The sequence below is a fragment of the Mobula birostris genome, chromosome 4 (assembly GCF_030028105.1).
Source record: "Mobula birostris isolate sMobBir1 chromosome 4, sMobBir1.hap1, whole genome shotgun sequence".
NCBI classification, from domain to species: domain Eukaryota; kingdom Metazoa; phylum Chordata; class Chondrichthyes; order Myliobatiformes; family Myliobatidae; genus Mobula; species Mobula birostris.
In genome coordinates this window covers 144904916-144920791 of record NC_092373.1, presented here as the reverse complement: position 1 = coordinate 144920791, position 15876 = coordinate 144904916, and the positions used below count along the sequence as shown (strand labels likewise).

Genomic DNA, 15876 nt, shown 5'->3' with positions numbered 1-15876 from the left:
TGCAGAGAAAATTTACAAGGTTGTTTAGAATGTAGAAGTTTCATAGAGGTATACAAAATTATGATGAGCTGCCAGTGCAAGTGATCCATGCAAGCTTGATTTCAGTGTTGAAGAGAAATTTGGTAGGTACATGGATAGTAGGGATATGGAGAGCTATGGGCCTGGTGCAAGTCGTTGGAAGTGGACAGTTTAAATGGTTTCAGCATGGACTAGATGGGTCAAAGGGCCTGTTTCTGTGCTGTACTTCTCTATTACTCTATAATTAATAAGGTGACTCTAAATCTTACCTTATTCATCAGAAATATCATTCCAAGTTCCCATTTCCTTTATTTCATCGTCGTTTTCCACCACATGGATCCTATCGCAGCAATATTGGCAATGAGGGTAGGTAGGATGTTTTCTTTAGCACTGGGATGAGAAGCTATGTGTTGTTTAATTAGAATGTGAATCTGCCCAAGAGTGTTACATTACTTCTTTTTCTTTTGATTTCATAAGCATGAAGTCATTCTAATTTCTTAGCAACCTTTAATTCACTTGCAAAAGAAACCCTTAATTCACTTGGTGAAACCATTTGCAGTGATTAGATAAGGTAAAGCACAAGTAACAGCCCAAAGCAGTTTTGAAGAAAATAACACCTTTTTTCCTTTTTTACTTTTGTCCTTTTGTACCCATGAGCTGATTACAGTATGGAATATATTGGTAGTAGAAAGAATTTACTATCAGAGCTGCTTCTGTGGTCTGGTAGTTGATCTTTACAATTAAGTATTTGCTGAAAGTATAATGTTACAAAATTTAATGATGAGAGTCTAATTTTTTTTTAATTTAATACCTCTAATTTAGTAGTATTTTAGTTTATCTTTATTAGAAACATAGTGTAATGGCAATCATGTAAAACAATTTTTCTATAAAAGGATTAATTGGTAGTTTTGTCTTTTCACATCTGGACTTGATTTTGAGCCTTTTCTCATCATTGGTGCATTTTGCAGTTTATGACTTGTGTTGAACAGGGAGTAGTTTTAATTTGCATAGGGTAGTGATATAAGGTGGTCAGATGCATCCAAATTAGTTTTAACTCAGGATATAGTTATATCCCTACTGCTGAGTGAATTATGTTTGATTTATTTCTCACAGGGCATGTTTGGTTTAATTTGGCATTACCTGTACAGCTCCTTTCTGAGGTCTTGGGTAAAGTGGATTTTACGAAAGATCACTGGAAGATGTGAACTGCAACGCATTTGTGCAAATAATGTTCAAGGAGCAGAGCGAACAATGAAGATTGGTAAGTGTTGGTGAAAACTATTTAAATTGTGATTAGGGCACTTCCTTGTCATGATATGGTAACTATTTTCTTGGGCTGTTTAAATTTGGGTTGTTGTATTTTGGTTAAATTAATGTTTCACCTCTTTTTTTGAGCAGTTAATGAAGAACATATTTTGATTTGGATATTTTGTTAGTGATGCTATGTTACTTTCTCGAATACAGTCAGCCTTTGTATAAATAATCCAGTTAATTGCTATCTGCTGTAGTTAGTTTATAGAAAATCTGACAGTTTATTTTGAGAATGAGAAACAGTTACTTTAAACCATTATTCCTTGTAGCTGCCGGGTGTGTATATATATATGTATGTATATATATATATATATATATATATATGTATGTGTATATATATATATATATATGTATGTATGTATGTATATATATATATATATATATATATATATTTCTCAAAGATTATTAGTCTATTAAGTCATCTTTTGTAAATTGACTATTTTGTTTAATTGATAAACCTTCTGATAAACAGAATACACCCAACTCTTAATTTGCCCTCTTTCCTATTTTCTATTTGTACCCATATTAACTGATATTGATTCTTCATATTTGAGGCTTATTTTTAAATACTTCATGTTTTTCACCAATATTTTTTCACACACCTGATTTGATTGTAGGTTGTGTATTATTAGTACTGTACACAATGGTGGGATTACTTTAATTGCTTTATAGTCTAGTCCCCTTTACAACCAATTAAACAGCCCATCATTTTTGACCATTGCCACAGAACAATTTGTATCTAATTGTTCTTTTGGCACTAATAAAATTCATATACTTATTAATTGGAATTGGTCTATACTTATCCAGAATCAGCTTGAATTTCTTTTCAAATGAAAATCAGGACCTTATTTGTAGCTAATGATACTTAAATCAAGACCATGGAATTGTTAAATATTAATCGCTTGCAGCAACTAGAATGATTTCCAGTTTCTGCAAGTTTGGAATCTGCCTTTGTGTGTTTAATTTTCTGTTTGGTCAAATACATATTTGATTTAAATTCTTAATCTTTTAAACTGCATTAAACTTTTTCACTGAAATATTAAATTTTAATGTTTCTTTCACTAGAATATTCATTGGAATCCTCCAGAAGTGAAGTAAGTGAGGCTCATCGCGCGCGCGTGTGTGTGTGTATGTGTGAGAGAGAGAGATAGATTTATTTATTAAAATGGATAACAAATTACTTTTGATTACCAATGTAGAAATAAGGTGCCGGAAATAGAACTTGGCTTTACATTAGACTTCCTGTCTTAAATAGTAATTATTCAAGCCTCAGATTTCTTTTAGGGATATCTAAGTATACATGAGCATTTTCCTGTGCTTGGGCCTTTCTGTCCTCCCTGCCTCCTACCGCATTTTACCCTTCACATTCCACCCTTATTCTTTTTTGTTTAATTACGCAATCTAACCTTAGTAACATTTGTTTTCACTTTGAAGTGTACAGCTTTTGTATCAATTGAAACATGAATAAAGTATTTCGATGAATTCTTGTCTGAGGGAAAATGTTTCGCTACAGAGATACTTGGAGAACTGTTAGCTGTGGAATGACGGGGTGGGTCTGGGGAAAGGTACTCTGAAAAGAAGTCAATTAGCATCTAAAAGATATAATGAAACTTGGTGCAAAGTATATTTAGACCTATGCAATTCTGAGCACAGGAAGACAAACTGAGAAATGGGTAGGAAGATTCATCATCACCATCATCAGGTGCCATGCCCAGTTTGAGCTTTGACTGCCGTGGCCCACACACTCTTGTTTCGGGTCAAGTGGATCAATTCATTGGTATTCATTTCCAGTTCTCTGGCTGCTGTCTCCATCATCATTTGTCTTTGTCTTCCTCTTGCTTTCTTCCCTTCAATCTTTCCCATAATTACCGTGCATTCTAACTCCTCTTTCCTAATCACATGTCCAATGAAGTTATGTTGCCTTTTCATGATCTCATACATTATTTTTCTCTTTGTGTTTGCTTTGTTCATGATGTCACGAACCCCGTGACAGGTTGAAAAGGACCAGCAGAAATGGCACACCTCTGGAGTCTAGTTTACTATAAATTGAGACTATATTTATTACTACTACTACATATTATACTACTATATATATATATATTTTTTTTTTTTTTTACATCCGTAAATGTGTGTGTGGATACAAAAAAATAAATAATAGTCCAGGAGGTAGATATCAGTCTTACGGTGTCAGGAAAGTTTAAGCAGTTCAGTTCAGTTTGTGTTGCGTCGAGTTGAATTGATGGAGAGAGAAAGTGTTAATTGAGTTGATTTTCAAGTTGGCAGCTTTAGTTGTTCTTGCTTCCAAAGTCTTCAGAGTCACTTGGTGTGACTCCCACACAGACACAGATGGACAGAGCCCCTTCTAGGGAACGGTCTACTAACCCACGGCACGGGTTCACCACCAGCAGACCCCACAGGCAAGCTCTTACCCGTACTGGTAATCACGGGTGGAAATTAATCGGTCCGTGACCCCCACCCTCGTGGTGGTCTTAAACTCCACCGGTGGTTTCTCCGGTAGCTTCCGCAGTTCTCTCGTGTCGTATCTCCTCTGCCATTATCAGACAAAAGGATCAACTTTTATAATCCATCCAAAATTCCAACTGTCCGTTAGCTCAACCGCTCTCAGCTGTTACCATGGTGACTTCCTAGCTCGTGTCTCAGCTGGCGCCGTACTGCCTCTCTCTCACAGCCACAATTAAAAGTGTTATCAAAACAAAGTCAGAGTCCTCTCTCTCTTTTAATTGCTCCCTTGTTCATTAGACTGCTGAATTTTCTAGCAGTTTCTCACCTGCGTGACAATGACATCCTCGTTAGATATTCATTTCGTCCATGATATTCTTTGCATCCGCCTCAAAAACCACATCTCTGCTGCTACAATTTGTTTCCTCATGTTACTAGATATTGTCCAACATTCTGAGCCATATAACATAACTGGATAAACATAACATTTCAGTACTCTGAGGTGAGTTGTCATGCCTAGTTTAGTATTGGTTAGCATACTCTTCATTCTCGTAAAGGTGTCTTTTGCCATCCCTATTCTTCTTTTGATGTCCAAATCGCACCTGTCATCTGATGTCACCCAGCTTCCTAAGTAGCAAAAGTTCTGTACTTGTTTTATGTCTTCCCCATTTATTCTCAGCCTGGAGATAGGATTCTTCTTCTTTTTGGATATCACCATACATTCTGTCTTTTTGCAATTGATAGATAGACCGATTTTTGCACTTTCTTCAATAATTATATCAATTGAGTTTTGTATTTCTTCCTCGGTACTTGCAATTAACACAGTGTCATCTGCATAGCTGAAATTATTTATGTTTTCACCGCCAACTCTGATTCCCAAGATGTCTCTTATTTTTTGTAATATTGTTTCTCTGTACGCATTAAATAAATCAGGGGAGAAAATACACCCTTGTCTAACGCCTCTCTTGATTTTCGTAAACTGACTCACTTCTTTATCTATTCTTACAGCGGCAGTTTGTTCCTAGTACAGATTTCTGATTAGTCGGAGGTCTTTCGAATCTAGATGTAGAGTTTTCTGTAATATTTCAAAGTTATTGTGCTTCACTTTATCAAATGCTTTTGTGTAGTGGATAAAACAAACAAATCTTTTTGCACTTGAATAGCTCGTTCTGATAGTATCCTTAACATCAATATTGCATTTCTTGTACCTTTGTCTTTCACAGAACCATACTGTTCTTTGCCTACTTCAGCTTGTATCGTACTTTTAGCTCTTGTCATCCAAATTCTTAGAAATATCTTGGTGATATGACTCATTAAACTTATGGTCCTATGTAATTCACATTCTATTGCTCCAGGTTTCTTAGGAAGAGTGATAAATACTGATTTTTTTTCATCTCTTCTGGTATTATTCCAGTCTCATAAATGTCATTGATTAAATCAGTAAATTTTTCAATTCCATAATCTTCAAGGGCGATAATTTGTTCTATTGCTAATTCATCAGGACTTGCTGCCTTTCCTTTCTTCATCTTATTTATTGCATTACCAACTTCAGATTTTAAAATACTTGGACCTTCAATGTTTTTCTTAATTTCTGGTTTTTCACCTCGATCGTCTTCAAACAATTCCTGAGTATACTCAGTCCATCTGTTCATAATCTCATCTTTTTCCATGATAATGGTACTGTCCTTTGCTTTCAAACATCCACCTGAAGAACAGAGGAGCTTTTTACCAGTGATATTCTTGATTTGTTGATGTAACCTTTTTGGATCAGTAATAGGGATTCTTTCTATTTGCTCACATTCCTGGTTTAACCATCCTTCTTCGGCTTTTTGACATGAGCTTTAAACTTTTTAATCTAAGGACTTAATAGGATTTGCTTTCTTCCGTCTCCTTTCTTACATTAGATTTTTGATTTCATCTGTTATCCATTTATTCTTTGTGTTTTTTTTCTTTTTTAGGAATCACTGACTTTGCTGATTCTACCAAGGCATTCTTTAGAGAGTTAAATTTCATTTCTACATGATTGCTGTCATCTTCAACAGATTCTATATCTAGACTTTGAAATCTATTCCTCACTTCAATTGTAAATTTTTGTCTTAAGTTTTCTTCTTTAATTAATTGCAAGTAATCAAGGGATTGTTCAGGTTTTTGCTTCTTTAGTTTTTTAAGTTTTACTTTTACCCCATGACATACTACTGGGTTACGGTCACTATTACAGTCTGCACCTAGATATGTTTTGCATTGAGTCACTGAGTTTCTAAATCTTTGGTTTATAGTAATAAAGTCAATTTGATTTCTAGTGTTATCACGTGGAGTTTTCCAGGTCCATAAGCGTCTTGAATGGTTCTTAAAGTAGGTATTCATAATGGCCTGATTATTCATCTTGCACCATTCTACCCATTTCTCTCCTACTTTAGCATTTAGATGTCATTTAGACCATGACAGTAACAATATCTTGAGATTTGTATCCATTCTTTGCTTGTTCAAGCTCTTCATAGAATTTATCTGTATCTTCATTTATTCCGTCTGTGGTTGGTGCATATGCCTGTGTAATTGCTAAATCAAATGGTTGTCCTCTGAATCCAACAAGGAGCACTCTTTCTGATATTGCCCAATGTCCTAAAACACTTTTTGCCATGTTTTCATCCATAAGAAGTCCTACTCCATTAGTATGGGATGTTCCACAAGAATAAACTAGTGTTTTATTTCTAATCTGACATGTTCCAGCACCTATCCAACGAACTTCGCTAATTTCCATGACGTTAATCTTTAATCTTTCCATTTCATTTATCACATTGTCCAATCTTCCTGCTTGATATAGGGTTCTTACATTCCAAGTGGCAATAATTTTCTTTTGTGTTACTCAAATTTTATGAGCAGTAGCTTGATGATGGTCGGGGATCCCCTGCTGACCAGAATCAACCTTACCGAGCAAAGCATCTTCAGAATTGTCTTGAAGATCCTCTTGACGCTGTTGTAGTGTGATACATTTTGTGAGTTTGACCGTGGTTTTCTTAGCAAATAGCAACGGTGGTTTGCTATTGCCTACCGTTGGGCGAACTAAAGAAATTGCCATTTCTCTTCCCAAATGTTCATCCGCTTATACTATAGCCATTGACATTTGAGGTCCTAGCTCATCCGCGTTCTCTGTCATAAGTTCAGTTACTGAACCTGCCGGATCTGCTGTTGGCCTTCGTTCGTATCCTGAGCAGGAACCCTTGCAGGTGCTACCATTGCGGGTCAGAGCGGCCCTGGGAGCAGTGAATGACTAAGGGTTAACTCCACTTTCCCCAAAGCTCTGAAAGGCCCCAATCAGAGTCTCATCACCGGTTGCAATTTAGAGTCATACCCAGGACTTGTAGGAAGATTATTGATCTTAATAATGATAGTGGCTTCAGCGACTATAGGAAAGTAAATTTAAGAAAGATTTCTTCCAATATTTGTATAAATGTTGTCTCTTTATATAGCAATCTACGCCTTAGGGTTGGAATTTTTCTATCAGTTGTCCAAGATATTTATTAATCTATCTTAACTTTGAGCAAAGAAAGGATTTTGAGTAGACATTTTAGTTTAATTTTTACACTTGGATTCCAGGGACTTTTTCTTTTGGTATTGTAATTTCTATTTGAAAAGAGAAACAAATGAAAGAGTAGGGATAAAAAAAAAGTTGCGTATTTTGTAAGATGCACTACTTTAAAAATATTTATCAGACAATGATAGTCATAATATGTGTATCCATTATTTTTTCGCATTCAGGTATTAAAGTCCTCAGTGACCATTAATGAGGAAAATGTGGAGAACAGAGTTCGTGAGATCATGAAGATCAAAAATGTTTCCATTCAAAAAGATCCACAGTAAGTCTTTTTTGGTCTTGAAGCTGTTTTAAATCTTGTTAGTTATTAAGCATTTATTGTTCATTTAAGTATTTCAATTCTTACTATGTCTTGTACACTTCAAATTTGAAGACTTTTAACCATTCTATCCGAGTATTATTTTTGAATGTTATTGTACATGGACTAAGAGAGCATTCTTCATAGAAGTATTAAGTAGATTAGACAAATCTGAGGAAAGAAAGTGATCTTACTGCACCACCGCCTGCATTTTAGGCTTATATCTTAGCTTTAGCCAAGTTTTGCTGAATGGTCATTGATTTGAAATTTTGAAGATGCTACCTGATTTACTGAGCATCCCCAGCATTTTATTTTACTTTTATTGCTGATTTTCAGTATTCAGTGTTTTAGTCTTACATTTTTTTTTATGAACCTGAATACTAATTTATTAGATTATTCAGTAATGGGAGCAATATTGAGATCCCATTATAACATTCATCAGCTATACTAGGCGGAATCATATTAAATCTCACTTTCATCAAATCATTCCCATCTGTTTGCTCTTAAATTGGGCCAAAGGAAGATGACTCTGTGCATCTGGGATTCTTGCAACAAGGTGTATTGAGGTTTTGGCAAAGAGTTCATTTCACAGCATCCACTCTCAATAACCTGGTTCATTTTTGACAGAAGGTAAAGCTGAAGGTTTTCTTTAACTGTTTTGTTAACATAATTGTAATTTTTTATATGAAAGCTGAATAATTCCATTTAAAATCATGGGTCTCAGCACAAAACATCTTTATTCATTTCCATAGATGCTGTCTGACCTGCTGAGTTCCTGCACCATTTTGTGCATGTTGCTCTGGATTTCCAGCAACTGCAGGATCTCTTGTGTTAGAGATATTCATTTTCCACTTCCCTACCGTTAACGACGCTTAATGAGCTTTTGTCTCCTTCCCATTTCTGATACAATGTTTTTCAACCTGAAACGTTCACTGTTTCTTTTTTTGCAGGGTGCCCCCTGACCTGAGTATTTCTAGCATTTTCTGCTTTTTATTTTAGAACCAGTTTCTTTATTGATTTATATTTTTTCCTCTTAGTTTCAAGTTAAGTTTACAGATTTGCTTGCTTCAAATCACTGGCATTAAAAAACTCTATCTTGACGTTGAAAATCTTCGCAAGCAGCCTTTTGATTCTTCAAACAAGCAACATGAAGACATGCTAATAAAGGTATGCTTCTCCTACTTCATTGCTGATGTTTGCTTAGGCAATCATCTCCACATAATATCTCCTTGTATTTTGTTTTGAGAGGATGAAGCAAATGTAACTCAAAATTCATTTTTGGTTTTGTTTTGAAGAAATGAATTGCATTCAGATCAGAGTAACATGTCTCCTGTATCAAAATATATTTCCATACATGCAAAATAACACATGGAATCGTGGATCAGTTATATTAAATCTATTCTGAAAGACTTTTTGGAATCTTTCTCCGTGGGGAAAAAAAATATACATGTGTTGATTTTATTAAGTACCTGAAGCAGAATTTTTGATTGTGCTAGGTTGAATGTGATTGAACTGGGGTTAAACATATTATTTTCTGCAAACATTATATAGTTGTATGTAACTGATGAGTCTTAAAGCAAAAGATATTCCATTTAATATCCTTTGTTTTTATTTAATAGTTAAAATTTGTGATAAGGTTATGGTTTGCTGTGGTTTTCTAGACTGATGAATTATTATGTTACTATTTACTTCTTCCATGATTTTCAGCTGTGGAAATTGTTGATGCCTAATATTCCCCTGGAATCAAGAATCACCAAGCAATGGGGTGATATTGGTTTTCAAGGCGAAGATCCTAAAACTGACTTCAGAGGCATGGGAATGCTTGGGCTACATAACTTGGTGTAAGTCCTTGTATCTTTGTGTGGTTTGCAAATATTGCAGACATTTTAATTCCACTCTATTTAAATATCCCAACTGGGTTCAGATGTACTCTTTAAAGGACAGATAAACATTATTGGACTATTGACAAAGTTGGGATGTCCAAAATATCTTACAAGTGATATTTTACAAGTATTTAACTTCTGAAATTTAATTCCTGTGCTAAGGTAGGTCACACAGATAAACTCATAGTTCAGGGCTGGGAAACAGAGGTTGTGGGGAAAGTGCAAGAATGACCAGCTAAATAAATTTTTACAGACAGAAATGTATATTTTTGATATCAATATGATCTCACTATGCCTCTGTGCAGTTTGAGATAATCTTCATTGACTTCATTTAAGAACCGGGGAATCACTGTTCACTTAAATTTTAAGCATTTAGCAATGACTAGGCAGGCAGGTTGGTGTAAAATAGGAGCATAGTACAGACCTCCTAGGTGGGTCTACATTCTGATCCTCATTATTTTAATTTTGTGGTTTTCTGCAAAACTGCTGTAAGCAGGTCAGGGCTTCAATATTTCAAAGAATTTTGCATTGAATTTGGATTGAGTTACTTGAATTTTTTTTAAGAAGATAAAGCAAATTAACAAAATGCTTGCTTTTGTTGAAAGAAGAGATTGTATTACAGTGCAATTGGAGTCTGGAGGAGTTAGTTAATAGCTTGGGAAATGAGACGTGACAACAGACAAAGAAATTTTCAATTAGTGAAATTTCTGCATTGCAGGGCTGATTAAATTTGTGATTCAATATAAAGGTTAGGGTGAAGTGGTGGATTGTAAACATTGCCAAAGTAGTAAGCTTAAAGATTTAAAAAAAAAATAGCTAAGAAAATAAAATTTAAGTATAGAAGCAAAAATAAGCTTGGAGGGGAAAAAAGGAAATGCTTCAGAAATTAACTGAATATTTTGTATGCCAAATAGTAGAAGGCATAAATAACATGGCATATCAAATGTTCTAATGTAAATAAAGAACTATATAATAAATGATAGTTAAAATACTTCAGTAAATAATGAAAGTAGAACTTAACTAATATCCTGGATCTGATGTTTTGAAAGATGCTTCTTGTGGGTTGGAGAGGAACAAATGTAACCACTTTTGAAGAAAGGAGGCTTGAGAACTACAGGCCAGTCACCTTCAATAGCCTCAGGCAAAATACCAAAATAATTTTTTATGCAAGCTAATACATGATGCTTAGAAATTCCTGAAGAACATTATGTTGTACAAGATAAATCCCATTTGCCAATGAAGTAGTAGGAAACAGGGGAAAGCAGAGGATGTAATTTAATACCTTTTGAAAATTCAGATAAAATGCCATGGGTAAAATTGTTACACAAAATAAAGGTTTATGGGGTTGAAGGGAAATATTGCATAGTAGACGGTAAATTGATTTGTTATTCTTTGATGGTACTTGCCTTCAGGCTTTTGTATGATCTGCCCAGTGGGTGGGGAGAGAAGAGAGAATGTCTTAAGTCTTTGATTATGTTGTTTGCTCTACGGGACCAGTGAGAAATGTAGACAGAGTCCATGGAGAGGAAGCTAGTTTCTGTGTTATACAGAGCTGAGTACACAACTTTTTGCAGCTTCTTATATCCTCAGGCATAGCAGTTGTCATACTAAGCCATGTTGCATCCAAATAGGATGCTTTCTATGGTGCATTGAATTACAAATTGGTAAGGAACAACGGGGATATCCCAAATTTCCTTAACCTCCTGAGGAAGTAGAGGTACTGGCTGTGGCATGTACAGTGCCTGATTGGACCAGGACAGGCCATCAGTGATGTGCACTCCTAGGAACCTGAAGTTTTCAAACCTCTTGTCTTCAGCTCTGATGACGTAAAGAGGAGCATGTCCATCGCCCTACTTCCAGAAGTCAATGACCAACATCTTTATTTTGCTGACATTGAGGGATAGATTGGCATCATGACAGTTTGCCATTAGGCCTTCTACCTCCTCCTCATAATCCAATTCATCATTACTTGAGATGTGCTCTACTACAGTGGTGTCATCTGCAAATTTATAGATGGAGCTAAAGTATAATTCAGCCAAGAAGTTGAGTGTATAGGGAGTAAAGTAGGGGACTGAGGTCACAGCCTTGTGCAGCATCTGTGCTGAGGGTAATCATGGAGAGGTGTTGTTGCATATCCTTGCTGATTGTGGTCTGTTGGTCAGGAAGTCGAGGACCCAGTTGCAAAAGGAGATGTGGAGGCCCAGGTATATGTGTTTGGAGATATGTTTGCTTGGAATTATGTATTGAAGGCAGAGCTGTAGCCAATAAATAATCGTCTGCTATCCAGATGCTCCAAAGATAAGTGTAGAGTTTGGGAGATGGTAGCCACCATGGACCAGCCTCCGAAAGCCCTTCATGATGGTGGATGTCAGAGCCACTGGCAGTAGTCATTAAGGCATACTACCTTGTTTTTTTATAGGAGAGGCCAATATATGAATAAATGGAACATTTTACGTTTTTATTCTATTACTACTTGGTTGCTATAATGGTCTGACTTTGGGTCTGCTGTTTACATTCTATTTTAATGACATCAATTAACATAATATTTTTTAAAAAATAGAAGCATGATTAAGCTAGTAGGTCTCTCCTGCTTCCTTACCATTCAACATCATAGCTGCTTTCCTGCCCCGGCCCATTTCATTTGATTCCTTTCATATAAGATTCTGTTGATCAGTCTTAAATTTATTAAATTTAATAAGCTTCCACGACCATCTTGGATAAACCGCTCCAAAGTTTTTGCGTCTCCAGCCAGGGAAGCATCAAATCCACATACATCCTGCCAAGGCTCTTAAAATTTGTATCCTTCAATAAGATTATCTGCTTTTCTTTAAAACTAGTCTGCCTCCTCTTTGTTCTTCACTTGACAAACATATCATCAAGAAAATAATCTGCTTAATCTTCTCTACATTTCCTTTATCATAAATTATAATCTTTTAAGGAGAATTGGGATTTGAAGTTATCTTTGAGCAACATTGAAAGAGAGAAGACTTTAATTTCAGACACAGTTTAAAAGAAGGGTGGTGAATACATGACTGGAGCTGTTATATTTGAATGTGTGTAGTATATGAAGTAAGGTAGATGATCTTGTAGCACACTTAGAAATTGGCAGGTGTGACATTGTCGACGTCAGGGTCGCGGTTGAAAAAGGTCGTCATGACTGGATACATATCCTATCAAAAGGATAGGCAAACGGATAGGGTTGGGGTGGCTTTGGTAAAAAATGAAATCAAGTTCTTAGAGAGAAATGCCAGAGGATAAGGAGATGTAAAATCCTTGTGGCTAGAGCTAAGAAACTACACGGGTCAAAAGACCCTGATGTGAGTTATATACAGGACACTGGACAATAGCTAGGATGTGGTGTACAGATTACAACAGGAGATAGGAAAGGCATGTAAAAAGGCCACTGTTACAATTGTTATAAGGGATTTCAATATGCATGTATATTGGAAAAATCAGGTTGGTGCTGGATTCCAAGAAAAGGAGTTTATAGAATGCCTACGTGATAGATTCTTAGAGAGCTTGTGGTCTAGTCCATTAGGGAACAGGCAATTCTGGATTGGGTGCTGTGTAATGAATCAAATTTGATTAGGGAGCTCAGGGTAAAAGAACCCTTGATAGACAGTGATCATAATATGATAGAATTCACCCTGCAGTTTGAGAGGGAGAAGCTAAAATTGGATGTATCTGTATTACAGTTGAGTAAAGGTGACTAGAGGCATGAGAGAGGAGCTGGCCCAAGTTGATTAGAAGGGGACACTAACAAGGATGTCAGCAGAACAGCAGTGACTGGAGTTTCTTTGAGTAACTTGGAAGAGGAGGCTTGGTTCATCCTACAGAAGAAGAGGCATTCTAAAGGGAAGATGAGGCAACCATGACTGAGAAAAGCATAAAAGCAAATAAGAGGTCATACAATATAGCAAAAATTAGTGGGAAACTAGAGGATTGGAAAGCTTTTAAAGCCAACAGAAGGCAACTTAAAAAAAAAACACGAGGAAAGATGAAATATGAAGGCAAGCTAGCCAGTAATATTAAAAGAAAGACGACAAAATTTTTTCAGATATGTAAAGAGTAAGAGAGTAGAGCTTGGATATCGGACCACTGGAAAAAATGCAGCAGTCATAGTAATAGGGGACAAAGAAATGGCAGACAAACTGAATAGGTATTTGGGTTGGTCTTCATTTTGGAAGACTCCATCAGCATGCCAGAAATTTAAGAGTGTCAGGGGACAAAAGTGAGTGTAGTCACTGTTACTATAGAGAAGGTGCTTGTGAAATGAAAGGCCTGAAGACCATAAGATTTAGGAGCAGAATAAAGCCATTTGGAGTCTGCTGTGCAAGTGAAGGTGGTTAAATTACCTGGACCGCATGGATTACACCTCAGGGTTCACAAAAGAGGTAGCTGAAGATATTGTGGAGGCATTAGAAGTGATCTACTAGAATCATTAGTTTCTGGAATCGTTCCAGAGTACTAGAATGAGAATCAGGTTTAATATCACCAGCGTATGTCGTGAAATTTGTTAATTCAGCAGCAGCTATACAATGCAATACATGGCAAAATAGGGAAAAATAAAGTAAGTTAAGCATATGTGTGTATTAAATAGTTAAATTAAAATAGTGCAAAAACAGAAATAATAAAATTGAGGTAGTGCTCATTGGTTCAATATGCATTTAGGAATTGGATGTCACCTTAATTTTCTAAACATTGACCTCTGTTGTTGGCCTCTTTAAGTTAGTATAAATGTAAGCCACATTTTGACCCTTGGGACTCAATTTTAAATAAACAGCCTTTCAAGTTTGTTGGAAGGAGCTGGTCCCTGTGCATTGGAGATAATGCTGAGAGTGCTATGTGGGTTGAGTTTTGGGGTTGTGGGATTTAGAATGTACGGATATGGAGTTGGTATTGCTGGGTGATAACATCTTATGGCAGAGCTCACCACTGGGTTTGCTTCTCTTTGCAGATCTGCCCAACTTCCTGTTTGGATCATTTTCTGTTTGATCTATAGGTGTTTTGCTCTACAGAAAAATAAAAAGCTTAAAATATTCAATTTCTGACACTAAATGGCAGATGTGAATTTAATATTTTTGCTGTTTAGGTTCTTTGGGGAACATCATCCAGAAGTGGCACGTCAGACTCTCTCTCAATCAAATCATCCCAAAATAGGGTTCGTTAAATCTTTTTTTTAAGCAAGGAAAGGTTACCAAAATATTAAGGCATTGTTGTATGTTGAAACAATTTAATAATTGGGGAGAAGGTTCATTCTACATATAATCAAACAAGGAGCTGTGATTTACTACAGTACCTTGTAATGTTAGCAAGGGTTATGATTTTATCTTTGCATCAGAAAAAGCTCATTTAAAAAATGCTGTAAAATGCTGAAAATCTGCTGTACATCCATTTGGAAATCCTGATGGTTCAGCAGGTACAGATGCCTGCAGTCCATTCCGCTTACTAGGGCCCCAATTCCTGTGCTCTCTTGCACCTTACTACGTTCACTGGAAAACTTATTCTTCTGTATAACATCTAAAAAGAAATTTAAAGTGTGTTGAATTGCTAATAAAAAAACATGCATTAGTTCAGAAAATCTGCTAGTCTGGCATCACTAAAGTCCTGGTCATACTGAATTAATAGTTTTGCTGTATATAATTTTATGAAGTCCTTATTTTTGGTCTGTTTAAAATGAGATTCAAATGTACACTTTTAATTGTTGTATATTGCCTATAAACAGTATTCACCCCTCTTGGAAGTTTTCATGTTTATTGTTTTACAACATTAAATCACAGTGGATTTAATTTGGCTTTTTTTGACACTGATCAACAGAAAAAGACACTCTCATGTCAAAGTGAAAACAGATTTTTACAAAGTGATCTAAATTAATTACAAATAGAAAACACAAAATAATTGATTGCATAAGTATTCACCTGCTTCAAGTCAGTATTTAGTAGATACACCTTTGGCAGTAATTACAGCTTTGAGTCTGTGTGGATAGGTCTCTATAAACTTTGCACATCTGGAAACTGCAATTTTTACCCGCTCTTCTTTACAAAACTTCTCAAGTTCTGTCAGATTGCATGGAGATCATGAGTGAACAACCCTTTTCAAGTCCAGCCACAAGTTCTCAATTGGACTTGGCCACTACAATAACTTTGTTGTTTTTAAGCCATTCCTGTGTAGCTTTGGCTTTATGCTTGTGGCTATTGTCTTGCTGGAAAACAAATCTCCCAAATCACAGTTCTCTTGCAGACTGCATCAGGTTTTCCTCCAGGATTTCCCTGTATTTTGCAGCATTCATTTCACCCACTACCTTCACAAGCCTT

General features: G+C 35.9%; 1 protein-coding gene across 1 annotated transcript in view; it reads left to right on the top strand.

The window, feature by feature from the left end:
- The window catches only part of elmod2 (ELMO/CED-12 domain containing 2), a 50615-nt gene that overhangs the window by 18738 nt on the left and 16001 nt on the right, over positions 1-15876 (top strand). The window contains exons 2-7 of the mRNA XM_072254749.1: positions 1132-1279; positions 2395-2423; positions 7546-7643; positions 8717-8846; positions 9387-9520; positions 14655-14723. Of these exons, the coding sequence (XP_072110850.1) occupies positions 1135-1279; positions 2395-2423; positions 7546-7643; positions 8717-8846; positions 9387-9520; positions 14655-14723 (605 nt within the window). The 5' untranslated portion in view covers positions 1132-1134. The remainder of the gene's footprint in view (positions 1-1131; positions 1280-2394; positions 2424-7545; positions 7644-8716; positions 8847-9386; positions 9521-14654; positions 14724-15876) is intronic.